The following is a 27,463-nucleotide window of genomic DNA, read 5'->3' on the forward strand; positions in this document are numbered from 1 at the left end:
GTTTCTTTTGATTAAGGTTGTATCCATGCGCGGTAGGATTCTCAAAGATTCATCGAAGACCTCGCATTCAAAATGGTACTGCAGACTCTCAGCTGCATTTTTTGCAGTCTGGTTCCAAAAAAGTGATGCATGCTGTAACAGCAATATCTATATTTTCATGTCACTAGAACTGTGCTCTTCACTGCAAACTTTACGGATAACATTTTCTACTGTCTCCTCGGAGCAGGTAACAAGGACATCATCTGAGGCCTCTTATACCTGGCAATGTGAACCACGTTGGTGTGAACGAAGCGGTAGTGGCAGCGCAACTGCAAGATTCTACGTGTGCTGCAGTTTTCTCTTCCGCCTCATGGATTTTTACTTGCCCAGTGAAGTACTCAAGATGAAGGCACACTTGCAACTTTCACATTTTTAATTTGCACTAACTTGCCCACAGTTGGCTGATGAATTTTCTTCATTATCAATAGCATCACCAGTTGGCATGTTTTCGGACTTTTCCTGTTCCGCACACAGAAAACGTAGAGGTGGCAGTTCCGGACAAAGTTCTGTTTGGCTGAGGTTCAGAAATAAATGGGTTCCGTTTGAACCCAAGTTTAGTGGCACCGTGCCTATGCGCAGCCAACCCAAGTTAATGCCATTGTTCCATTTATCCTGCATTTCCGTTTAAGCAAGTTTCGTTTCGCCCGTGTCCACTGCAGTACCCAGAACATCCCTAGTACATCTAAAGAACTGCTGTGTCCTTTGAGAAAGTTGAAGAATGGGCCACTTGATCCACACTGTGCATTTAAAGAAATGCCAATGAGATCCATGCTGAGCTGGTGGCAGTTTATGATCACAATGCCCTAGCTTATGGCACTGCCGCTAAATGGTGCGCATGACTCCGATGGAGTCGAACAAGCCTGAATGACGAAGAACAGTGCTACCGAATGTCACTCGATGGTGAACCACAAATTGATGTGCAATGGAGGCTCTAGTGCTTCCTGAGCAGCGGGTGACTGTTGAAGAAATAGTGCAGCAGGTTCATGCGAGTGCCGGTTCAGATTAAGCTCCAACCAGAGTTTCACTGTTTAATCTCGCTTCTTCATGGGAATAATGCAAACTTTATAAAGTAGTTCTACACTGAACCTTGCACCTTATCGAAGTTGAGCTTAGTTTCAGCACAGACGTTGCCCTAATGGTAGCTATGTATTATGTGAGAAAAAAGAAAAGGCAAGATTGAGGATTATTGTAGTAAAGCAAAAGAACTTCTCTTTGCCTTGACTAAGTCTCTTAGGTCAGAATCTTGGTTTAAGCACCAGACTTTGTTCAACCACGGTTGATGACTTTGTTCAACCACTGTTTATATCTGCAAAGTATCCTTTTAGAACACGATCGATAATTGTTTAGTGAAAAATTGCTGGTTGTGAGTACAAAAACTTTTTTTAATGTTTTGTGAACAAGCACCAGTCCAAGTATGCTATATGGTGCGAGAGATTTCAGAATAGTACTTTCATATTTTTGGGCCATTCTTGTGGAGAAGTGTCCAGAAAACTCTCTATTCTTGGATTCCGCAAGAATACAACATAATCCTTGATTTATCAGTAAACCATTAACTAGTCCTGAGCAAATGCTGTCTGCATCTGAAGTCATGAGGAGCTAGTGCAGGAACTACAAGCCTATGTCATTTTTCCATTGTTTATGGCTTACTGAGCCTGCGCACCTGGTAGGCATGTTTCAGGTAATCAAGTGTAATTTACCAGTCCAGTCTAATATAGCATTCCTCATTAGTTCCCCCATGAGGCCCGGAGGGCATTTTGTGCCGCAAATTTTTTCCATACTTGCAGACTATGCTATGTCGGTTGGTGGAACATTATAAGTACAACTTTTGTCGTGTTTAGAAAGTTTAACAGTGAGCATGGCAATGTCCAATATATTGGACCTAGTGCCTTAATGCGGTCTTTATCGCCTACGTGAAAATGGAGAGGTGTCTATGATGTGGGCTGCGTAAAAAAAAATTGCCAGGCTGCATAAACAAAATTTATTTTACTTTTCATATATATATATATATATATATATATATATATATATATATATATATATATATATACATATATATATATATATATATACGCACGCACACAACACAAATAAATGGCAAACTTGAGAGTTTATGACGGTGAGGGATGAATTGTCAGCAAGGAGTGCACCTTTTCAAAGCACCGCCGCTCCTTCGTGATGCAGTAGAACAGTTTGCACTTCACACAGAAAAACTTTGTTTTCATGTTGCAGCCTTTCATTCTGCAGCGTGAAGCATTTGGCACATCAGCCAATCGTGGCAAGTGGTCTATGCCCTTCAATGTGGCTTGAAGAGGAGGCGGGGAAGCCCGTTTTGTGGCTGGTTGCCCATCTGTGTCACTGTCGCTCTTGGAGGTCCCCTCCTCTGCTTTGGTCATAAGAGCCTCTGCCACTGATAAGCGGAATTTAAGTATATCCTTTGCTCGTTTCTGTTGGCTGCACATGTCTCTTCTGTAAAGTAACCACGAGTTACTCAAGGCCATGTCAATGAGGTGGAAAAAGCACCTGATAGTCCACTTCTTCACCCTGGCCTTCATTCGGTAACGGCTGATCATGCGACAAGCCATATCTACACGTCTCATGTTAGAATTGTACAGCTGTACTATGTTTGGCATGGCCACACCTACACATTTTTTCTCCTTGGAGTACGACTTGAGGCAGCTGTCTTCAGCCTGCTTGCCATGGATGGAGGACATCAAGGTGACAGCTTTGTTATCATACCAGCGGACTAAGATTTGTTTCCCATCATCTCGGACCATCATTTCTGACATTCCCTGTCCCTTTGCTTTTAGTGTACTTTCGCTGGAGAACTTCACGCATTTCGGAACACGACTGTCCATTAAGAGGCCAGTGCCGAAAATTCCCTTCTCTGCCAGCTTATCAAGCAATGGACCGGAGGTGAAATACTTATTAAAAAAAAGCTTTGTTCCTGAAGTGAGAGAGTTTGATAGTCTCAACACGGCTGACTCGGCAATGCCTGAACTCCCCTGAAACAAGGTGGACTTTTTTCCCACATATATTTCAAAGTCTAAGATCAGGCCATCTGGTGTTGCAAGGACAAAATTCGTTAGGCCTTCAGGATTGGATTTGTGAGGCATTAAGTGTTTGAGCTGCATCCTTCCGCTGAATGGGATCACTTGCTCGTTGATAATCAAACACTCTTCTCGGGGAAGCTGAAGGCACCCATTCCAAATTTTTGATACAAAAGGCCGAATTCTCCAGAGTTTGTCCTTCTCCTTTTTTTCTTGGAGCATGTCAAGCTCGTTCACAACCTTTAGTCTCAATCGTAGCTGGAAGTACCGAGTTCTCCGCATTTTGTCTGCTATGATAGGTACCCTTGTTTTTTTCTGCCAGTACATTCTAATTTGTGGGTATCCAAGGCACGACATGGTGATCGAAATGCCAAAAAAAATTTTCAGTTCTTCACTTGATGTCTTCAGGCTCTTTCCAGTCTGAACAATGTGACATGTATTCATAGCCTCCGCCATCATGCAGAACAGCTCATCCGGAACATACTCTTTGAAATAGTCATATGGAGACCACTCTCTGCGGTTTTGGTTATCCACGAATGGCTGAAATAATCCCATTGAAGAGGTATTAGACCTGAAATAAAATAGCACAATGTAGAAAATGTTTAAATTATTTACTTCGAAAGTACGAGTACACATTTCCACCTGTATTTTTTTTTTTCTCACCTGTATGGCATCTGGGTTTTCTCGGACTCCAAATGGGTATCCTCATCTGATGACTCTTTGTCTTCAGAGCTTGAGTCGTCAAGCGGCACTGACGGAGTGAAGATGTCCCCTATGCAGTCTTCTTCACTGTTAGAGCGGTCCAAGTCTGAAGTGCTTTCTTGTTCGATCCTCTCCAAAATCCTGTCAGCTGTCATGTCGCTGAGACAGAGCCCATTTCCTACAAAAAAAGTACACCCATATATAGCTATTATTTCTGAAAACACAAACAACCATCTCGGCTTTTTACTGAAATGAAACGAAGAGCATGTGTCTTCTTAAAGGTTTTGTTGTGGTTGAGATCCAAGGTATTGGACATACAAAATATGCAAACTACATAAAAAGACAATCTTTCTATGATCACAAACACTAAAAAATACATAAGAACACTTTGTCACATGCTTGAGTACTTGTAAATCTGCAACGAGTGTCTCAAAATGAGCTGACACTAAATTTCGCCATTTGGAAAGCTCCTGATTTGGTGGAAAGCAAGCGTGCTTCAACCCTGATATACAGATGTCAGCACAGGTTCCTGTGCTAGCCAGGAAATTTTTATTCCACGGCATCTGTGCTGTTTCTATAGCTGTGGTGCCCAACTTTCTGTTGTCTAATATAGTGGACAGATGTTTCACTGCTGGGCCTAGGGAGATTACACAAGTTGTCGGTGATATTCAAATGCATGAGCATGCACCTTTGCTTGGCATCGAGGCATCGTGGCAGTCTTCGGCGTCTTCTAACTGCGAGCAGCAGAAGGACTGCAGAGTCCATATATCGGCCTGTGTCGATTTGCATGAGATCTTTCGCCATGTGGACTTGACATCAACACCGCCTCTCTGGTTGTATTGTGCAGCACTGTCCCCTTGCATGACTGCAGCGCATCCTGCAGCCACTGACCTCAGCCCACCGCAGTCAGCAGGACGGTTGTTTTCAACCTAGAGAGAGATAAGACGCAATTTGTAAATGATGAGATGCGGTAAAGTCTGGGCTGCACCCATGGTGGCAATGTCCCCTGTGGCATCCCAAAGTGCCTATTATGTCGAGACACCCTCGGGTTAAGAATAAGAAAGACCTCTTTCTTTGCATTGAAGTTCCATAATGACATAGCACCAGGCAGGGAGTGTCTCATACTACGTATTGCACCCAGTGGCAGCTCTCGTCTACCTCCCAAAGCAGAAGTGGATGCTCTACAACAAGGCCATCTGTGTTTGGACAAGGAATGCCTAGGGACCACACCTAGAACCCTTAATGGGACACCTCTCAAGATGCGAGCTCCCACAAGTTGCTGAGCACCATTGTATAATGCCATAACAGAGAATGATGCTGAAGTTCCGAGAAAATCTAAACACATCTTGAGGCTCACTACACCAAAATATTGCACTGCTTAAATAATGCATGAAGTGATGTCATAGCAATACAGAAGAACCAGTGCAAGATTTTGTGTATGACGTCAAAATAGGTGCCTCACAAACAGCTCGCAGAAAGGAGCGTGTTTTGCACAACTGGAAGAAGCACTGTCATTGCAGCTCACTGAAAGCAATTTAGAACCCAGATTCGGCAAATGACCCAAATTGCCGCGCCTGCTCGATAGTTCACGTGCGCAGTGCATGCTGTGGGCAGCTGTGAGACATTTTCACATATCTCGAAGGTAAAGGGTACCACTGGGACAGCTTCCAGCATGCCGTGTACTACGCGATTGATGTCATAGCTGTCTCATCTTGTAGCTGGGTAGTGCAGCAACAGTGCTCCTGCTATGAGGCAATTTGAATGTTGGTAATTAAAAATATCCCTGGTTGCCAGATTTACAGGCTTGCTGCAATTACTTCAGTGATGTCTACTACCCATAACATTGAGCGCGAGTGAGACTTCTTGCAGCTTAACTTATAAAACAAAACAAAAAATGTGATTCTATGTTCCAAAGCAGCGAACTGTTTTTGATTTTGCATCACATTGCCTACACATTCAGCTACATAATATTATTTTAACAATTAATGCTAGGTCTTCGTGGAATGATAGTGTTCTGTATTCTTGCTATTGTTTTTATTGCCATTTTATTTTGCTTTCTTATTTTGCATTCATTTTCCTTGAAGGGGGTACTCTCATTATAGTTTCGACTCTCATTTAATTGCGTTAAATGAAGGTCCTTGAGCTTTAAACCCAAGAAAATAATGACAAGCCTTCGAGTGCTGTAAATAATTTAGTGTAACAGGTTTTGTACAGCAAGTTCTGGTTTTGTTTGGCATGAGGACACTGTTGCGACGTCACGACACAGTATGTGGGCATGTAGGAGCAGGACATTGCGACATTTTGACCCTCACTCCGGCTCACTCGGTCGTGTGCTAGGCTGCTACATCAGCCCTCACAATGAGTTGCAGCAATGTGGACGACTGAGCGAGCCCCAAAGCGAGTGTCGAAAGGTCGCTATGTCCTGCTCCCACGTGACCACACATTGTGTCACGACGTCGCAACACATTATCCTCCTGGGAAACGATGCAGAAACTGGCTGCATAAAAGCTTTTATGTATATTAAATTATTGACAATGCTCCGAGACTTGTCACTATTATTTCTAGGGAGTAAAGGTCTAGGACTTTTAACACAAGAAACGAACAGACAAAACTATCATGTCAGCACCCCTTTAATATGTGTCCAACCTAGTGGGTTTTGGTATAGGCCATTGGCAGCCACTGGATAATAACTCCTATTAAATTTTTTCCTACATAAAATGGTTCAAGAGAATGAACGATCCATGCTTAAATCAGGGGGGTGAATCTCTGCATGGCTGCCATTGGCTGTTTTCGAGCAGACGCTCTTTCGACGCTAGCGCCAAGTTCCCCTTCAGTTACGGCCCTAAACGCCGGGCGACGCAGAAGCAAAATGGCGGCGCACACGATTGTTTACGTTGTCATGGCAACACGAACAGCAGCCGTGCGGCGCCGCCTCTCCCAAACGTTTTTCTTTTTTTTATTATGCCAAACCGCTCCGCTCTCTTTCCCCCTTTCTCCCATGCCGCGCGCCCCGCGTACTTTTTTTTTCTTTATTTTTACCTGTAAGCGGCGCGTTTTTTTTTTTTTTTATCGCGCGCTTGCTACGGCGCACCACGCGCCAGCTCGCAAGCAATGCGCGCGCTACGCAGCGCATTGGCATTGCTTGCGAGCTGGCGCGTGGTGCGCCGTGGGCTATGCGTTGGCATGCACGCAGTCTTGCCCATACTTATATTGTACAACCATGTGCCGGGTCATAAAAAAAAATTCCACTTCCAACACAATAGATCTTTGGTCTCGCTTTATTGACTTCGTTTCCGAAAAGATTTTTCTTATAACGTGGTGTGATACACGCTCAAAAAATGAACAAAAGTGAAAGGTGCATGACATATACAAGAGTACTAAACACAAAAGTTCAGACAGTGAAGTAACAAAAAAAAAAGCGCTCGAAAACACGAAGGCCGTTTCATGTACACACACACATAAACAAAAAAAGACCTTTATATAACAGCCTCAAGACCGAAATGTAGACGAGCTTCTGATATATGCTCTAAGATATTGCATAAAACTGGAAGATGTGTATGACATAGTCATGACAACTAAAGGAAGCGAAAATTCACTGGCAATGGCAAATTTTAAAAACAATGGCATGCACTGAGATACCTAAATAATACAATGAAAAGCCAAGTTTTTTTATTGACAGTCATACCAAAAAAAAAACTAAATTAATTACTTGTATAGCTGCACAAAAGTATATGAAATGCGCGACATGTTAATTACTACAGAACAAAATGAAAAAGCAGACATGGCAGAACAAAAATAACATTGTACGAAAAATGTAAATACACATTATTTTGCACTTGGCCACTACTTGAGTAACTATGGCAACGGGTAGCAGAAGGTAGTCGGCTTTTGTAGGAGCACATAGAAAACCTTGGCAGAAAAGCCTATTCATCCATCAAAGGCCCGGTGAAATAAGCCAAGACAACTTTCACCACGAATGCAATCCTTAGCAGTAAAATTAGGTCACTGACGGCACTAAGTCATACCTTGTAACTCGGCGCTCCTTTGTGTAATAAATACAAACTGCAAAAATCTTCATACAGGACACTTTCAATGCTCATGCTTTCAAGAAAAAAAGCGTATCATGCCTACACATGAAGGTTCTTCACGCGTTTTTTCCCATCAGCAATTACTTAGATAATACATAAACATGAACAGTAATTTTTCAGCTGTTAGTATGCTTATAGAATGATGACACACAGAAAAATGACTGGCAACGGAATGGTAAGCTGGGCGAGATTCTGAAGTTGCAGAATGAGACTTGGCACAGAAAAACACTAGTCGAATAGCAGATGACAATGAGGAGGAATAACCCGTCATGGTTGCTTAGCGGCTATGTTGTTGGGCTGCAAAGCACGAGGTAGCGGGATCGAATTCCGGTCATGGCGGCCACATTTCGATGGGGGTGAAATGCGAAAACACCCATGTCCCATGCATCGGGAGCACATTAAAGATTCCCTGGTGGTCAAAATTAATCCGGAGTCCCCCCACTATGGCATGCCTCGAAATGAGGTGGTGCTTTTGGGATGTGAAACCACATTATTTAATTTTTTTAATGAGGAGGAACATCTATTTGTGAGCTTTGTCTACTGGTAAGAGCAAAGTGCAGCACAGTCAAGGCACGACGACGTCTGGGGACTCGTGGAACATACACATGCATAAAGCTGTGCTCGTGTACGCGCACAGTCTTATGTCCTAGGGTCTTTCGCTCCATTTAACTCTTCCCAAGATGAATTACCAATAAGCCTTTATCGCCATCCTTTGTCTATTGGCCTCTGTCTTTCTGTGCCAAGCCACATCCACACAGACCAAATTATGAAATGCGCAGAACACTTGCAACACAGAAAAAGATTTTCTAGAAGGAACCGACTGCAGTGGCTCAAACGTGAAGGTGTTCAGCTGCTCATGGCACAATGCAATGTAAGCCGAATGTAAAATGAGATGCTTCTACATCAACTCGTCATGGTAGCTGAGTGGCTCTGGCGTTGCGGTGTTGAGTGCAAGGTTGCTGGTTAAATCCCAGCCTCAGTGGCCGCGTTTCACTGGGCACGTCATGCAAGAATGCTTGTGTACTTCACATTTAATAGCATTTAATAATTTATTTGCTTCTGTGTGAACACAGATGCATGTTAAAGAACCTCAGGGCAACAACATCACCGCACAATTATGAGCTACATGATTTCACGTGAAGGTAACACACCAAACGCAGAACAAGTGCTCACATTAGCCACTGCAGTATTGAATAGCTATGGTGTTTTAGAGCAGTGTCATGGGCTAGGCAAACAAGTGCAATTGCGACATACAGTTCATTTGAGGACACAGAAAGTGGCATGGAAATGTCATAGTACAACATGGCCATTTAAATGCAGATAAAAAAAATTCTCACGCCATCACTGACGCGTCTTCTACAGCAATAATTACCACAGCTGACGGCAAAGAGAAACCAGAAATTCTGATTTTATGTTCTGCATATTTCATAGTCTACTACAGGTAAGACATGTTGCGATAACTGAATTAGTACAACTTCGAATATGAGGAACCTATGAAAATGGTGGAACAACCACAGATCAAAAATATGAAACAATCAGCTGCAATTTCAGCCAAAGCCCATGACAGTGCATTATGATTGAGGCTGCTGATCAAATAAGGGACGTAAAATGAGAACCTCAATGACATAATAATGAGAAATTGTTCCCTTTATCCTGTAGGCACAGAAAATGTTTCAGGAGAACACATATATTATGAACATTTAGTTTTACAGTTATTGCAATTTTCTTTTTGATGACGATCTTTTTTCCTGCTGTTTACGCAGAACTCGATTTATGTGCCATATATGAAGCAGCAGCCTCGCCCGACAAAACTGTTGGAGGAAGTCAGTACGACAGCTTGTGGAGCAACACAGTGCCTGGGAAAGGCTGTCGCACAGTTTTTTCTCTAACACATGTACAACACGAGGTACATGAGCTACAACACGAATGTTTTCTAGAAAATCTTTCCCTATGTTCTTAACCGCCCCAAAGAGACGTTCGGAAGGCTGTGTCAGGCCAGCAAAGAGTCCTCCTGGCTTAACATGAGCCTGAAGCATGGCCATAAACTGATGGGAACCTACTAGTGCCTCCTCCTCGTGTCTTAAAAAAGGCTGCAAACACACTCCGCAGGACGTTTTTTAAGAAATTGCTGCACGAGGTGAGCCGCAAAGCAGTACAGTGCATTCTGCTCTTCGGCATCTAGAAGGTCACCACCTGATGTGTCGCAGGAACTTGGTACCTCCGCCTCTTCAGCAATGAGTGGTGGTGCAGCAGTACCACCATCCATTACTTTGGTCATCAAATAGGTGTCTCCGATTTCACAGTTCCCACGAGACAACAGGTTGCCTAGTTTCCCAAAAGAAATGTGTTTCAGAGCAGCAATGAACTGAAACACATGAGGATGTTCATTACAGCCAAGATTCCTTCTCACAGCACCAAAAAGATTCTGAAGAGAGTCCTGCTGCAAATGGCGTGTCAGGAGAAAAGTGAAGTCAAAATTTTGGCAGAGGTCTTTCCACAGCAATAGGACAGCCTGGATGGTGACAAGCCAGCCACGAATTGTGTGGCGCTGTCTGGGGCTGTCAAATCTCCAGCATTTTATCCATTTGAATGCCTCCTGCAAAAACTCCCCATGACCAGCATCAGCACTGATGGCATAGTCCATCTTGCCAGGCCTGGCAGTGATGCTTTTGCTGTTGAGACAGTCAAATAGCTTGTCAATTCTATCAATAAACTCTGCTGTAGACTTGGCAGTCCCATCCATTTTCCCCAGAGTAATCATGACAGTCAATGCCACAGACACTGACTCGTTCGGTACCTCGGTGCCGAACTTTACCTTCATACTGTTGAAAGGCCCCTTGTATGTATATGATCATCTGTCAGTTTCCTAGCCAATTTCATTCCAATTGGATCAGAGCTCTTATATAACTCCACAATGTGTTTCCATTCAATAGCATCTGTGCCAATGGCAAGTTTGTGAGGGGCACGCAGGTTATTTCTGGTGCACTTCATAAGGTGTGGAGTGTCAAATAGAAAATAAACTTTGTGACCACCCACTTCAAAGATTGGTTCATCTGGAGTTACGTTTAACTGCTCTGAAAGTGTAACATTACTTCTCCCCTGATCGCACACCACAGCCTTAACAAACAGCTGAATTGAGCTTAGCTGTTCAATTAAGGCAAATAGCAGCCTCCTGATGTAAGGAGCATACAGTTTGGTTCGTGCCACGTCAAAAGCCAAAGGCTGCACCTATGGTTTAGAAATTCCAGAAAGGAGGACTACAAAGGCTTGGTTTGCCACACTCGGTGTCCTTTCAGAGCCATTGCCTGAAAAGCCAATGACAATATCGTTTTTGATATCACACTGCAAGTTTTGTCGAAGAGACATTTAATCAAACATGATGACACCAGCCCGATCCAGTAAATGCCAATCAGTGGTTGCTTCTTTAAGTACACCAATTATTTTAGGAATAATTCCGGTTGTCATTGGCACTTCTGACAGCCACTTCCGAAGAGACCTCGAGGTTGGCAAAGCAAGCACTTTGGAAAGGTGCGTGTATGCCACCGGGCTACGAAAGAATGTGCTCAGGGCAAACTCTTTCATTTTCTGTGGCCACCTCCTTCCCTTCATTTTGCGACCATGGAGCAGGACCTGACTGTTTACGAGCTTGTAAGACTCTGGAGTCGGGCACGACCTTAGGGTTTCCATGGCATCCCTTTTAGTAACCCTACGAGGACTCTTACGCTTTTGCAACCGTGACAAGGCTCTCTAGTACCTGCGAGCGTCTGCTTTCCACTTCTTCAGAATTCTCCCCGTGTCAGGCCTGAACAGCCTTTCCTTCCGCCCACGCAATGAACGTGTACCTACAAGAGTACTGCATCGTTGTTATAATGTGCAGTGTTATAGAAGTCAAAACACACTTTATTTGTATGAAATAGCTCTTATTCTGTGGGTCTCGCTCAACTTATGTCATAAGACAGCAATTAGTAATGGACAGTATGGAAAACGTTTAGGGAAAAGCATTCATAATTGACGATGTGGGAGTCTAGGGGTATCTTACAGGTGCAATATCAATGTAAACATCACTTCACTGCCTTGACTACAATAACGGGGAGCTTGTATTATATTACTGGTGATGTTTGTCTGCGAGACTCTAGCACATACATGCGCACTGCCTTATGGAGTAAACTTACGTTGAGTAACTAGGCGACGTCTTGTTGCAGTGTTGCACCAGTAGCTGGTGTAGCTGTAAAAAGCAATTAGGACACATGATGATAAGGCTTCCCAAAAACAGGTCTTACGCCTAAGCTTACACTATGCGTTTATAAAATTGCCAGAATAAGAGTACAGGTTGACTGCATTACATGCATCTGCCCTGTGCTGACGTTGTCTTGTTGCTGAGGCATGGAAACAGGTAAAAAGTGTTTGAAAAGACAGAAACAAAAAGGGAACATGCAATGCGAGGTCTAATGCTCGTGTTGGGATCGCCATTTTCGTTTCCGTCTTTTCAAATACTTTATACATTTTATTTTACTATGTCATGCGTCACAATGCTTGCATGTACGACAAGCTCTGAATTTAGGACCCACACTGGGTTGTTTCGTGGATTACAACTGTTTGTTAAAGTTAACAAATCTTTATGCTATGTAATGTGCTGCAACAATGTGCCCACCTCTGCATAGTCCAGACGGTCCTGGCTCAGGTGTCCGCTCCCGCAGGGGCGCAGGGCTGGCAGCGCCATCTGGGTGAAGTTATACAGAAGCTCAGCTATCGAGCGACATTTTCACACAGCAGTTATTGCATAAGCAACAGCAAACACAGGCGATTAACAGTGGCAAGTGCAAAATGTGCTGCTTGCCAGAATAATTGCACATGTCACCAGCTTCGTTTGTGTTGAAATACTTGGAGAATGAAGGGCTCTGAATTTAGGACGCATGTTGAGTTATTTTCTTAATGTCGATATATAATGCTCCAAATAAATTGTTGCTTTTTAACAGTTAAGCTAGAATACGTCATGCATTTTTACAACTGTTAAGTAATCAACAAGTTAAATGCAGCCTACCTTGATGATTCACAGGCAGGCCTGGCAGAGATAGGTCGATTTGCCCAGGGCTAACTCCGCAACCTGAAATCGAATTGAAGTGCTATTAAGGGAAACTAAATGTATGCCTGCAAAGATGAAAATAGAGTTATTCTTTCTATAGAGTTTCCAAAGTGAAGAGTACATATTCATCACATAGTGAATGCCAAAAAAAGAAGTGCACTTTCAAAGCAGGCCGACACTTTTTCCAGTTGATGAAAAGACAATGGTGCGAGAAAGCTGTGCTATTTAATGTAGAGTGTAAGGTAAGGCCCACGTAGTCTAGCTAAAAAAGTTTAAACCTGGACCTACCTTTTGACTCGAACAGCTCAAACGGCACTTTCACGGTCGGCACGGCTGACCAAATGAGCCTGCGTCCCGCCGGGTCCAAGAAGTCTCCATCCGTGAAGTGCGCCGAACAGATTCTGTAGTTGCTGACCTTCCGCCTGGGCAAACCCATGAGGTCCTGCCTCCCAGAGTACTTGAGAAACGCTTCCATCCTGAAGAAATGTAAGTGAAAAGCATAAATTCCAACGTGATAAAGTGCGCAGTCGGATCATGCATAAAAACTCGTTTCATCGTCTCGGCACAGTACAAGTTGTGATATACCTACCTTGAGGCTCAGAAATGCATTTTTAAACGATAGCTAATTTTCAGCAGGAGACAAATACAAAGCACACACCCAACCACATGTTTATATAAGAGACGCAAAGGTGAAACTATACAGTATGGCTCAAGTGGTTTGTGTTCGTTGCTTTTTGGTATAACGGTGTTACTGCAACATATTTGTTCTTCTCAAATCAGCCATATTTGCAATTAACTGTTGCCTCACTCCAGAACGGCTATGTATGACTGCGCACACTAATTAGCACAAATGAAAGCCGGGAAGCCAACAGCCCACTCACCTGCTGTCTTTAGGCACCCGGAAGAACCTTGCATGCCCCGTTCTCGAGGTATTCTTGCACCATTGCACAATGCACGTGCGGTGAGTGCAGTCCTGGAACGGGCGAAACATCGCGGAGCGCTAGCACAGTTACCGAGGGCCACGAAACTGACCATGCCATCAAACACACGCAGCGCACGTTTCCCGATAATAACAGATAGCGAAACATGCAACTTCATGTAGCGCGCTAAATTGGCGCGGTGCCGCCGGCGCCGTGCACGCATCTCGATGACAGTAGATAACGAAAATGAAGCGTTACGTAGCGAACTAAGCTGGCGCCGGGCCGGCGGGGACGGCACAGCGGCGCGGGCGCGTACACAGTCGAAGGTGAGAGTTGCGAGGGGTTACGAGGGAGGGCGTGGGGAGAGGAGTTGGACGTAATTAACCCCTTAAACTTCGTAAAGTAGTGCCACGCTTTGAAGAATGCCGCCTCCTCCTCGCGCGCTCTGGTCGAGGCCTACGCCGCGTCGCGTCGCTATTGCCAAATACGAGCCTGTGCGGTTACATCTAGCGCAAAGATATCAGCGTGTAACTGTGGACGCCATTGTCGTCGGCGCTGTAGGCTCCTGGGACCCCTGCAATGACTCCATCATGAGGCGTCTATGTTCACGATCCTACCTCCGTCTATTTAAGAAGTTGGTAGTTTGCTGCTTCTCGACGAGTGCCTGCTCCTCTACCTGCAGCAGGAGCCGACCCCTCGGCCTCTACCCCGGTCGCGCAGCCGGACCTCCATCCCGAAACTTCTGCACCCAACACGACTGAACAGCCGTCTCCTGCGCTGCTGACACCGCCGTTCGCAGATACCTCGCTGTCACCCCCCACGTGGGCCCTCGCGCCGAGCATCAGCGCCATTTTTGCTCGAGAAGCGTCTACGGAGTGGCGAGGAGCGCATGTTGGCGCCGTTGCTACGCTCGAGCAGTGTAGGCGGCGCCATGGTCAAGGAGAGAGCGTGAAAGAGAGGAGAAACGAGGAGGAGTGAAGGCGGAGGAGGAGAGTGTCGCTACTTTACGAAGTTTAAGGGGTTTTAGTTGGACGGGGGGAAGGGCTCGGCCACCTGGATCGGCGCGCGTGCGCGCGACGATCTACGAGGCCATGCAAGGGAAACGGATTTTCGGGTTCGCCCGCTACATAGATGGCGCTAATTACCTCTGCCACCTAGAGTTACTGTATAGGCTACCAGAGGTAAGCATATACAGTAACTCTACTGCCACCGAAACCGGGGAGCTTACCCCCACTACTTAAAAGCTGCAAGAATTGTTGGGAGCAAATTTTATTACTCATCACACATTACAGATTTGACTTTCTTTTTGTCCATGAAAGCCCATTCAATTCACTGTATGTCAGCAGGGTTAGGATAGGGGTGCCAAATAATTATTAAGAAAGTAGTTGTAATCAGACATCAGCCAAGGAATTGCACACATGAACTAGGAAGCCACAGAAGAGAGGGCAGGTGTTCATTGAGTGACTGCTGCTGGGGTGTACCAAGTGTGTTTGAACACATAGCAGCAGAAACTGCGAAAGGCTTGCATATAGCAGAAATTTGCTGCGTAATGAAACTTAAGCTGCCATCTTGGTTCACTCAAGGTTACATGTGAAATCTGGAAACTCATAAATTTATCAGTTTCCAAGATTTCACGCTGACTGGCTTGCCAGCAGGCAGAACATCCACCGTCCCAGTGAAACGCGCCTTGCCAGGCACCATGTCGCACTAAACTGAAAGTGCTAAGCCCAAAAGTAACCAGCCAAGAATATGGCCCCTGAACTTCATAGCATCGTGACGACATTCGCCAACATGCACAACCATGTGGCTTTGACCACCGAGCAACTTCAAATACACATAACTGTGATAAAATGCAGAACTCAACCAAAGTCTAAGCATGACCTCACTCTAGTTCTGGAATGCTCTTAATAACCAGTCGGTGACTCTCCTGCGAGAAATCTCACCCCGCCAACTTGGGTAGTACTTACCCGATCTACTTTACTGTCCAAAGTGGCAAATCCAGTACTCCAATCCACATTGGGCACCCCTGGAATGCCACAAAAGTCCAAAACTATAATAGGAAAGACACTGACTTGATCCTATACCAAGCACATCTACAATATCACACCTAAAATTAACCCAAAAGTAGCAGTGAGTTTTCCAGATATTTTCACAAAGCCTGAAGCTGCCAATATTGACAACTTATGGTTCACTGAACTCGTCATCATACCGGTCCCCAACCAGCCTATTTGCGAAAGCTTTCTGTAGACAATTCGCATCCACGACAAAACTCCTGGAAATAGTCCCACAGTCTCATTGGCATTTGTTTAAGGTGCAGAACAAAAACATAAACATCTTATTTACTACTGCATCTGCACAGCTCAGACTGCTTATAACGTAACTGCTTAACAGTGCATGAGCAGATATAACACTGTGCTTTTGGACTTCCATTTACCCCTCGCACAGCACATGCTGCGTACACAGACAACTTACAGTGCAGCCATGCAAGATGAAATGCCAGTCATAATGTGACTGCTGGGAAATCCCAGACAGAGTGCACTGACAGCGGGGGGAAAGTGACAATGGCAATGCAGAACGGACAAGAAGGAAGGGGAAAAAAATTGTGTTTGTCTCAGTGGCAACTCGCTCTGTAAGTCGCATAGTACAAGACACTTTGCAGAACCATGGCAGAAACTGCAGACGTCTGGGGGTTGCCTAGGTGATGGAGAAACCTGCGCGCATGCCACTACTCATAGCCTCCGAGCTCGGGTGTGGCCCAACCTCGGAGGCCATGCTCTGTTGCGGTCGTTTGTCAGCAGCATGCACTGCAGGTTGTCGCTCTCCAGCTTTTCAGTTGCTGTGTGGAAAGGAAATGCGTTCCTCTCCTGCGTTATTGTGTCTGTTCCATGCAGACAGCCTGTATAAGCCAGACCTTGGGCATTAAACTTACTGTGTTTGCAAATTTAAAAGGATACAAACATCCTGTTCACATGTCTTGATTGTCAAATACACGGGGCTGCTTCATCTAATTGTTTTGCATGTATATGGCAGGCTTTGAAAAATTGTTTTGGTTACAGTGTGGTACCGCTTAAGGTGTAGATATTGACAACTTTGGTGACTTGCATTATAAGTGATCTTCACTGCATTGGCGTAGAACCCTTGGAAGCGTTGGGAAGTACCTAAATATGCTGACTCGGTATCTGCTCACCACACCAGAAGGACAGTGGTGACTGAAAATTGTCATGTGGACATATGTCTTGCAGTGGACAAAGTTTGCCCATACAGGTATTTGTAGTGACAACAATCTGAAATCCAATCCGTAACCAAAAGCAGCCAGTACTCTGTCATGTTGCTTCTGCCTGCTAACAACTGGGAAGGATCCAATGAAGTGGTTAGGCCATTTATGACCAACATGAATATTCACCTCGAGAGTCTTCCATGTTAGAGCCACTGTCCTGAACATCTCCAAGGTGTATGGTTTCTGTCCTTCTGTGCATCTTCACAGCAGCAGGTGATGTCTGAGTCGACTTGGACATGTCCCTGTCTTCGCTTCCCGATGTGCCAACTGCAACGTCCACACTGCACTTGGTCGGGATCGTGGCCTGCGTCTGTACAGATTTTGCCATTGTGACAGGCACAGTCAGATGTTGGCTGGAACGTGCAGGCAGCTCCCTTTTGTCCTAGACAGAGAAGAGAAAAATGCGCGTAATGCATACCTGCCAAACTGCGAGGTTTAGAATTTGTAAAAAATCTCCTAAAAGCCCTAATACCAGGAGTAGGAGGTGGTTAGAGGCACGTAGCATCACAATTTTCTTTTGCACAACTTTATTTTTCCATGTTACATTGCTCCAGCTTTCAACATGTTTAAAATTGTTTCACTAATGAGATTTAATTTTCTTAGAACTTCAGTCAAGATTCATAATATTGTAGAACAAGCCAAAATTCATAACCTTTATGAAAATTTCTGAAAACATTGGCAAGTATGATAATACGAGTATATACTGTATATACAAGTATATTACTCTGTCCCTGGGTGGAATGCATGGTTAAAATTTCTTCGCTCTGGTACCCCAAAAGGCGTCGGTATGACAAAACTCCATTTGGGTTAGTAGTGCAAGGGGTGGTGTTTTGACTATGCTGTACTATATGGCAGTTCAATCACTATTACCCTGCAGCTTTTGTCCCAGTGGTACTACAATATTGTCGTACGTTGTACGATATACGTTGTAAAATACGATGTATATACGTTGTATATACGATGATATACACTGTATATACAATATACGAAATATGTTGTAATACAAATAGTATCGGAAGCAGTACAGAGTGATGCGCAGAGGTATCAAAGTGAAAAGTGGGAGCCCACTGGTAACAAAAAAAGAAACTTTAATGCCTGTTCTGACAGGGGCATTTTTTACCAAAGACATTGGTGGGCTCCGCACATTACACTTAACAAGGAGTATGGAGTAGCATTTGAGGCATTAGCCCACTCTCAGTGCCTTTGTGGTATTAACAGCGTGACTTTCCTCTCTACTCTGCCTCCGCAATTTGTAAGTGAGGGCTATTCAGTTATTTAAAGGGTGTGGTATTTAAATTGTGGTATGTCAGCATTCCAAATTAAAACATTAGTGTGAGTCAAATGCCATTTGTATGGCTTTCTTTCTGTCCTCTCTGCTTCGTCATCAAACCTGGGAGCAGTTGGTCTTACACAGAATCAATTCACATCAGACAGGGATATGAAGACAATGTGATGAAATACCACTTCTCGGTGGATATGGTTGAACAAAATTTGCGGCTGTGACACATCGTCATCCTGCAAATTGTGCAGAGTATTTCAGCAGGAGCCTGAGTGGCAAAAAACATCCTTAGCCACTGTTAAGTGTATGGGTGTTCAATACGCAGTGGACAGAGTAGTAATATACCATTAACTCATTGTTTACCAAAAGCAACAAATACTGTTGCCATGCTGTGACCACATTGCAGGCTTTGTAAGCTACGTTTAAATTAATTTCAATGGGAACCTATAAATGTATGACATTTCTGTGCTTGAACAAGGATCTGCCTTTCCACTGCTTCATGCACTTTCAGGGGCCGAATAATCGTAAGCCAAATAATCTGGGGAACAAAAGTGAGGTGTCGGTGGTGTAACATCCATGACCTCGATCCACGACACCTGGAGACAGTGTGCTCCACCAGCTCCAGATATTGCCATGGCCCAAAGTGTGTACTGCTTTTAAATTTCTTTCCCCTACCTCTGTGTCCTTGGCTGGAATAGCATAACTACTCCATTTCAATGCCATTGCTTCTTGCACTTCATTAGCAGTCTGACCAATGTTCCACTTATATTATTACCACGATCAACCAGTCGTGAGCAGTGGAACCAGAACTTTTACACATTGGTCCCATGACCTAAAATAAACAGGCAAGCTGGATGTGATAGTAGCTTGTTGGTTACTAGCCAATTTGAGCGGGCCGGACTGTGCAATCTGTGCACATGTATTTATAGTAGCTGCATGACCACTCAGCTGCAGCAGTACAAAAATACCCCTCTAAGTTACCTTGATCCATGTACACCATTAAGAACTATAGGGTTTGAAGTGTAGTGGTTGTACAATGTCTTGTTTTGACAGCACAAAAAGCAACAAACACTTACGCAAACAGTTCAAGTGTTGCCAGATGTGCCTTGAATGCTTTGCCAGGGCACGCTTCCGTCCCCGCAGGTGGTCTCAGGGGGCTGCTTGCGCTTATTGGTCTTCTCTAAGTGGAATTTATGGATCACACTGTCCCTATACTAGAGCTCCAATGGCAGGCTGCTATTTGCCAGTGATTGGTGGCCTTCTGAGACTTGCTCACAGTCTCGCTTTTGATGCTGGCATTCCGTTGCCTCCAGTACCTGTCGGCACTGTTTGCTTTTGCGTTTTAGCGTTTTTGTTTGTTTGCGTCTTGGCACGACTGACACAGTACCAAAGCCCTGCTGCTGGTCTCTCGTTGCTCCTCTTTAGTTAGCTGGGTGTGTCAAAACTGAGCCATGTCAGCTTGCATTCTCCCAGGTGCAGCAGCATCTTGAGCACGTGGTACAGGGACGGCCTGCACATGGACGTTCGCCACAGAAATAAAATTGGTAATGGTAAACATGTCAGTCAGTGAGCTTTCCAGAGTAGAGCACAGTGTGTCCTCTATAATAATGCCCCTCCTGCTTGTTTGCAGAGCCAAGACTGAGCAACAATTGCCTGCCCATGTCAGTTTACAACTACGTACTCATGTCTCAGAAAGGGAACTATACTCTGTTTCATGCTTAGGAGGCAATGTTGCAGAAGCTAAACAAGTAGTGCAGTAACATAACTCTGAGTTTGCACATTTTGTACAGTTGTCTTTTGATATGCAACACTTCCCACGAAATAACTACATCATATGTTACAACTACAACCTGTGGAATGTCAAAACACTTAATATTTGAGCACGTTTGTGCTGGCAGTATGTGACGTACTATGTTTAGGTCGCGAGAGTGAACGGCGTGCAGTGGCTGCTGCTTGCAGAAATGTGTCGCTCTGCTCGTTCCTGCAACGCCTTCCATGTAATAATCACGTCATATTCTGCCACATAAAAGTATGAGACGTAATTTCACATTCAATTATATGACACATACCTGTCTTTCTTTGATATGTGATGCAATCTTTTTGGTCAAGGAATGTGAGCAATGAGTAAACTCTATCTAGCCTTTGTAGCATCGCCTGCTATGTATTAAATGGAGTGTGTTATGTATTAAATTTTGCTCAGTATGAACTACAATGCAAAAGCGTGTAGAAAAGCTGTTGCACATTATAGCTCATACTGAGCATAATAGCGCACCAGTGAACATCTATGACCGAGGAATTAATGGCCTGCTGCTAAAGGCGGTGTTACATTGCCAGAGCTAAGCAATGTCATTTGCTTCGATCTGCACAGCCTGTGTTGCCAGCTGAGCTGTGCCATGCTGCTGTCACTTCCTCGATATCACTTCTTTGCTTTTGCAATATGGTCAACATGAGACCTAACTGCAGTGACTAATGATGATGATATTGATGGCCAACAGTTGAGAAAGTAGGGACCTCTAATGGACCTACTGATTGTGGCATCACTTGCAACTGTATACTCAGGTGGCACTCCTCTGTCTCAAACACAACATTGGCTCCTCATTTGCACGTAACATATTTAGCAACGTAGCTGTTGCATTAAAATGGACGTTTGGGCGAGTTGGTAAGCCATATTTGAAACAGAACAGCGCGTTTTTGACGGGGACAGCAGGGAGAACGCCACGGACGAGCACTGACTTGCAACTGAAGTTTATTGCTTGGAACGAAGGATATATAACAGCTCCAACCAACAGGAGAAATAAAAAAACATACATATATTCACAGTCAATCATACATGCCGCACCGAACAAGGGTGATAACTGTAATCATCATATCCCCCCCACTAAAAATGCCAGTTCTTTGGATGTAATCGATAAGGAGGGGCTACCGACGCATGCGTCTTTTGACTAGGCGATGTGCGCTGCTTCGAGGATTTCACGCGTTAGTTGATTATTATGTTTACTTAAAACTTTTGTTCAAGCGAAATGGGGGTGGCAAGCCTTGCTGTCGCAGTCTCCACAGTCTCCACAGAAAAAAGCAAGTGAATGGTTCTCAATGAACAAACTTACGATTAACGTTAGTAAAACCAAGTATGTGGTATTTCGAACGCGTAACAATACCTTTCCTGCTAAATCATTAGATTTAGAAATAAACGATTTTCCATTAGACGAAGTCAATTCATTTCAATATCTTGGCGTGATTTTCGACAGCAATCTGCACTGGCAGGAACAAATAAGCGCAGTTTGTAAAAAGCTCGCATCAGGATGCTATGCGCTCTCACAAGCACGGCATAGTCTCGATACTAACACACTGCGTATTTTATATTTTGCACTCATCCATAGCCATATCACATATTGTAATGAATCATGGGGTACGACATACAAAACTTATCTTGAACCTGTACGCAAACTTCAAAAGCGCGCCCTGAGAATAATTACCCATTCAAGTTACGATAAACCAAGTCTGATTTTATTTAATAGAATGAATGTGTTGCCGTATGACAAGATACACGAATTAAAAATTGCCATGTGTGTCTTCAACATTGTTAAACACAACCTCCCTTTTCATATTTCTATATTTTACTCATCTTATCGTGCGACCAGAAATCAAACGTGCGGTAATTTTAATCTTCCTCCAACTAAAAATATTTACGGACAACGTTTGCTACAGTTTTCAGGGTCAAAAATTTGGAATAAACTACCAGCAGAAATAAAACAAGCAAATAATTTTTCATCTGTACTTAAGAAATACTTGCTTAGCCTCAATAATGCTTTTCAATGGTAACAATAATGATGTCCTTTCTTTTATTTAGTAACTCGCTGACACCTGCTGAACATATCTTAGTGTTTCGATTTTGTCTAGATTAATAGTGTGTGTTCATAATAATGCAGAAACTTGCCTGCAATCCTCCTAACTAGTGTATTGTGATTACTTAGAAATATTTAATAGTATAAGATGCTTTTCACTGTTTCGCATTTCATTGTGTACGCTCGTGCAACTTAATGGTATGCGACAAACATGTGTATACACATGATGTATTTTATTTGCTTTGTACTTGCAATTGTTATTCATTTTTCATTGGACCCGACACTAGCCTGTGGCTATGGGTCCAACCAGTTCTGGTATTTCTGTGTATTCTATGTCTGCAAATAAAGAATTGAATTGAATTGAATTGAATACCACTGTATCCCAAACTTAGTGGATGCTAACAGAGCGAGCCTCAACTCCAATGGGAGACAGTAAACCATAGCGTGAACTTTGTGGACCCGATCACGGGCATTCACACACAATAAAAAGTTATTGGTAAAAAGTGAAGCGCCATCTCCTCTCCGCCGGCTAAAGGGTAACTACACTGCTGCTGGAGTCGCACGTGCCTTATATGCTGTGGGCTGTGGTGGCAGTGAATTAATGGCCACACGTGCTGCAATGGCTCATTTCTACGTTAGAAACCATCGCTCAGCGCTACCCTGTATGAAGACTTTCCTGCACTTGTTAGAAGCCATCGCTCGGGGCAACGCAGTGAGAAGGTACATCACAAAGTAAAGGAAAATAAAGCGTAGTTTTCTGACACTTTGCTTGTAAGAATGTTTCCCGGCATTCCTGCATGCTTACTTAAATGGTACGTCTGCGGCACAGCACTTCCACAACTGCCGCTCACTACTAAAGAGAAAAATGATTTCTTCTGCATCAGTAAATTACCTTTTTAGGACACAAAAAACACCATCTCTTGCTAAGACATGGAAAAGTGCAGGAAGGAAAGACGGGTGGCGACGCCTCCATGAAGTTCCCGCACATGGTCGCTATGACGTCATGGATTTTGGTGAAATCTAGGGCCAACTTAATTATACAGTGGCACAGACTGACTACATTGTGTTCTAAAGGAACCAAATATTAAACAAGGCAAGCACGTTTACTCAGCCAACGCGGCCCAAATGCGAAAACATACTTTGGAATCCCTGACGTCACACTGACGTGCCGGCGCCGGGGTTTCAGCGCGAAATTCAAATACTGATACTTCTGCCTTCATTTTCATATCTAATAATCAAACTATTATTTTGAAATGACTGCCTGCAGGGTTCTCAAACAATGCTTTATTGGTATAATTGATTTATTGTTTCGCTTTAGCGTCCCTTTATATATAAGCGCGAGCAGCGAGCGACCTGTTGAAAGCCCAGTGCGCAAAGCAGGCACACACCAAAGGTTTGTTCGATTCAGAAAAAGGTGCACGGCACCTCAAACGAAAAAGTTCAGGGGGTGCCGGGCTGCATCCACTCGCTGCAAGGTTCAAGGGTGCAGTGCACCGCGGCGGCACCTTGCCTTGCACCCCGTTCAATTGAGCACGGGAGTGCAGGGTGCACTGCTGCACCTCGGGGAAACGAGGGTCTAGGTGCAGAAGGTGCAGAGAAACTTGGCTGAATCGAATAGACCTTATGAAAGCTCAGTGCCGGAACTAGGCGCACACCAATCTGCGCTCGAAAAAGCGTGCCCAAGCTCGTAGCGAGCCGTACCAATTCAATCCAGAAAACAGAGTAGGAGCGCAGTAACTCTATGGAGGAGGAGGGCGAGTGGGCTACCCGTAGCGAGTGCGCTGCCGCCAACTCGTCAGTTACCGAACGTGCTATCCCGGGCATATAACGGGTAGTGCTTTTACTTATTTCCTTCGACGCGCTGTTGCTTCGATCGTAACCTTGACTCCCGTTTCTCGCTGCTCTTACATCTGCTGCAGCCTGTGCTCTCGCGACGGGCTGCATAGCGACGCCGTGAAGCGGCAGCACGACGGCATCTCCGTTCTTCTAGCACTTCTGCCGTAGCGACTCGGATCTTTCACTACAGACCACTAAATGCGCTCAAACTTACTGCTGCAAGTGCGATGTGATGTCATCAACTTGAAGGAACTACCATGCTATCCATATTGCTCGCACGGTTGTGGCAGTTACGGCACGGAAAAGGCCCAAATCGTGGCAGCAAGCGGTTCCGTCCACGGTGCCAAAAGGTGGCTCGGCATGGCTCGGCGCAGATTACAACCGCAGAACATAGCCTCCGAAATCGTACGCACAGTCTCGGAGGCCATAGCATATACTTTGAGTTTCTGCTGCTTTGCGCGAGATGGCAGCACCGGTAATCAATTGGGGAACCAGCGCTGGATAGGCGGCGCGTCGAAAAGAGTGTGTTGCACGCCGCCCTGGCGACGAAACGAGGCATATCCCAGCCGCTCGACCAGACGACACACACGTGCGCGGCCGTATTATAGTTCGTATGTTTCCGTTTTCGCGCCGCTTCAAGTGGACAGTTTTCGTAAAGAAGCTAGCGCCATCAAGTGAAGAAATGACGAAAGAAGCTTTTTAAGCTTTATATGTATTTCACAGTGTGTCGCGGCGAGCACGTGTGTTTCTTTAATGGTTGCGCGTGCGCCGTTGCCATGCGTGCGGGGCAGCCTGCCTCGCAAATCTAGCAGCTATAGCTCCGGTCGTGCTGCGCTATGGTTTCGGAAGTATTAGTTGGCCTGAAGACTTTCCATATTTCTCTGGCTAGACATAAAAAATTCAGATGTTACTTCGCCACAGCAGTCAATGGAGAAGAAAGCTTTATCGCATCAGCTGACTCGCGCAAGCAAGGGTTTGAGTGCTCCGCTGCTGGATCCGTAACAACGCTGGCTACATTTAGCACTAATTACATAAATTTACCGGATGCATCTCAGCGCCGAGTCCTCATCCGCGTGCGCATTTTAAAAAACACATAGGCGGCTTAGTCGCGCGTGCGCCGGCAGTATGCGCACACAACTCGTATTACAAGGCAGCTTCCCTCCCACATAATTCTTGGTAATGAATGGATAATATTTACTTTTCGTATCGTTCGCTTCATGCGGTGGCATTGGAAGGGGCTTGGCGGTGGTATTGCGAAGGAAAAATGGTTGGTACATATGCCGCATGGTGCATGCTATTGCTCATTTTGTTTCCGACGAAATGCCGACTGCACATTCTGCTGTTTGGTACTGGCTGCCACGGCTGACCGTCTTCACTGTTGAATAAACCAAGCACACACGCGAAATTCGATTTAGAAACCAGCCCGACACCGCTTTACATGGCGACAAGACAGGAACTTACTCCGCTCGCCTGACTGCTTGGATCCAACGCCGCCTCCGTTCTTGTTCGTAGGGTTTAGATGGAAAGACGCAGAAGGATACATCCTCCCTCATCCCGACGTAGTTGCGGCACTTGTATACGCAACAGTATTGTCGGCGTCCTTTTGTTTTCCTTCGACTTTCAGCGCACGCAACGCCACTACCAGTAGCAATTTTCGTCCGCGGGAGCGGCTGAGTTGTGAACGTTCTGACCGCCAGGGCGGCGCTGTAGGTGTCGTGAAAACTCCAGCGCTGGTTCCCCATAGTAGGGATCCCACTCGCCGATCTTGTACCCTCTCTCTATGTCTTCATGATCTGCTCTTTCCCCCCACTCGCATTCGGCAACGGTTGGGCCAGTCTTTCCAAAAACTTTCTTCGCTGGCTACGTTTACGTGAACTCGCGTCTAGACAAATGATGGTAGAGTTGTGCACGTCGAGCCGAGACAGCGCTCGAGACGTCAACACGATCGAACTGGGCTCCCGCAGCCGTCTGCGACAGCTCTATGTCATGAGTCTTTATTAAGACAAAGTTGCACTGCACAGTGCTTGTCTTTGCCTTCCATCCACAAACATCGTGATGGAAGTTCCGCCGGGCTTTTTCTTTTTTTTTTGTATTCTTAGAGGAGAACATGAATGTCATAGTTCATTGTGCTTGAGGTTCACTATTACATCTACAGTGGCTCCAGCCAGGCGATCAATTATCACCTTGCTCAAGTGCACCAAACATCTCGCGCTGTGGCTCCTAATGCTGCCCTGCCCTCAGCTGAAACATTGCCTCATAGCCACCACTGCTGCCTTTTGCGATGTACCACACTTGTTGAGCTACAATTGCCTCCATTGATTCTCATATGTCAGCAGTCATGGTGAAGACAACAGAGAATCTGAGTTAAGTGAGCTGACCCTGGGTAACCCGTACTTATCTGCAAGGCTCGAAAATGCAGGAAATGTTGCCCTCAAACTCCAGATTTTCGTTAGGAGCTTAATCACATGCAGTTAGGCCTCAGCAATACTCGTGCTTCTAGTGGCATTGTTTCTTCTATCAGAGGCATCCCATGTTGATTATATTCATACATTGTGTGCGACTTATTTCAATAAAAATTCCTGTAAAACTTGGCACCTACGAAATTTCTGTATCTACATGCATTTTGTTTGTGTACTAGGTTTTGTTGATAAAAAATTTTAACGTGCTCTAAATTCGAAATGCCATGACAGAGCATACCTCTCTAATGTTCTCTCTCATGCTTGCAAGCACCCTGGTTATACTGCCTTACTGCCTCATGAACTGAAAGACAATTGCTGAACACTTTCAATGTTTTTATAGTGTAAGTATGCTGTCATATATATTTCTAACTTGATTTGGGTCTCCTTAAAGAAGCATGTTTATGTGGGACTATCGATGTTGGGAAATGAAGTAAACAGTAAAAAATATTATGCAGAAACTGTCGAAAACGATTGTCTGTGTAAGCCAATTTCCAAACTCTTTCTAAAAAACTATTCCCTTTGTACCTTCAAGTGCACGATTCCTTTAATAATGTATTTGATGCAGTGAGGACGTTCAGGTAGATTTCATTGTATAATTTGGTTTCGTTGCATAACCAGTTACAAAAATTTGTCTCTCTTCAGTGCCCAATGAATTCAGGCACAAGAAAGGGAAAAGTAAACAACAAAATTAAAGTGGCAGGAGCCAAATATGTGCAGCAGTACTTTATGTCCAGCAACATGGAGAAACGCACAGCACATCATTCTGTTCCTTGTCATCTGCCGTTGACGACCAGCTGACGCTGGTGATGTTGCAAACAGGATGTCAGTCAAGTTGTAGATGGAGTAGGAAAAAAAAGTGGATTGGAATAGAGTCGCGTTATCACAGCCCTG

The 27,463-nt window shown here is 44.6% G+C and overlaps 2 protein-coding genes across 14 annotated transcripts in view; one reads left to right on the top strand and one right to left on the bottom strand.

The window, feature by feature from the left end:
• LOC126544456 (uncharacterized) overlaps positions 1-7,231 on the top strand; it is a 53,307-nt gene extending 46,076 nt beyond the window's left edge. For 7 of the 9 annotated variants that reach the window (XM_055077654.2, XM_055077653.2, XM_072284966.1 and 4 more), the window contains one exon: positions 227-2,028. In XM_055077654.2, coding sequence (XP_054933629.1) covers positions 227-415 — 189 coding nt within the window. In that variant the 3' untranslated portion in view covers positions 416-2,028. Of the gene's footprint in view, positions 1-226; positions 2,029-4,929 lie in introns of those variants that run through there. The other 2 variants (XM_055077658.2, XM_055077659.2) reach the window with 1 other exon arrangement.
• LOC126544435 (piggyBac transposable element-derived protein 3-like) lies at positions 2,084-26,991 on the bottom strand. 5 transcript variants are annotated; one of them, XM_055077651.2, is made up of 10 exons: positions 24,328-26,990; positions 19,512-19,945; positions 17,283-17,538; positions 15,847-15,905; positions 13,841-13,932; positions 13,248-13,435; positions 12,918-12,980; positions 12,528-12,596; positions 12,049-12,101; positions 4,630-4,717 (listed from the first exon to the last, which is right to left on the bottom strand). In XM_055077651.2, exons 3-9 carry the CDS (start codon positions 17,482-17,484, stop codon positions 12,058-12,060), a joined length of 717 nt encoding a protein of 238 aa, XP_054933626.1. In that variant the 5' UTR covers positions 17,485-17,538; positions 19,512-19,945; positions 24,328-26,990; the 3' UTR covers positions 4,630-4,717; positions 12,049-12,057. The 5 variants fall into 5 exon arrangements, with proteins under 5 accessions (XP_050047715.2, XP_072141063.1, XP_072141062.1 ...); XM_055077652.2 differs by lacking the exon at positions 4,630-4,717 and adding an exon at positions 7,051-11,718 and having other exon boundaries at positions 24,328-26,991; XM_050191758.3 differs by lacking the exons at positions 12,049-12,101; positions 12,528-12,596; positions 12,918-12,980; positions 13,248-13,435; positions 13,841-13,932 and adding exons at positions 2,084-3,657; positions 3,750-3,966 and having other exon boundaries at positions 4,477-4,717; positions 24,328-26,957.
• Positions 26,992-27,463: the final 472 nt, after the last annotated feature.

The sequence above is a fragment of the Dermacentor andersoni genome, chromosome 10 (assembly GCF_023375885.2).
Source record: "Dermacentor andersoni chromosome 10, qqDerAnde1_hic_scaffold, whole genome shotgun sequence".
Lineage (NCBI taxonomy): Eukaryota > Metazoa > Arthropoda > Arachnida > Ixodida > Ixodidae > Dermacentor > Dermacentor andersoni.

Bases quoted from the DNA above. Each gene is read 5' to 3' on its own strand.
- LOC126544435 (XM_050191758.3), bottom strand. From the start codon at position 17,484: ATGGCAAAATCTGTACAGACGCAGGCCACGATCCCGACCAAGTGCAGT. The intron at 15,906-17,282 runs GTGAATATTCAT...GTGGCATTCCAG, and splicing joins TAACATGGAAGACTCTCGAG to GGGTGCCCAATGTGGATTGG. The intron at 4,718-15,846 runs GTAAGTACTACC...ATCTCTCTCTAG, and splicing joins TGGACAGTAAAGTAGATCGG to GTTGAAAACAACCGTCCTGC.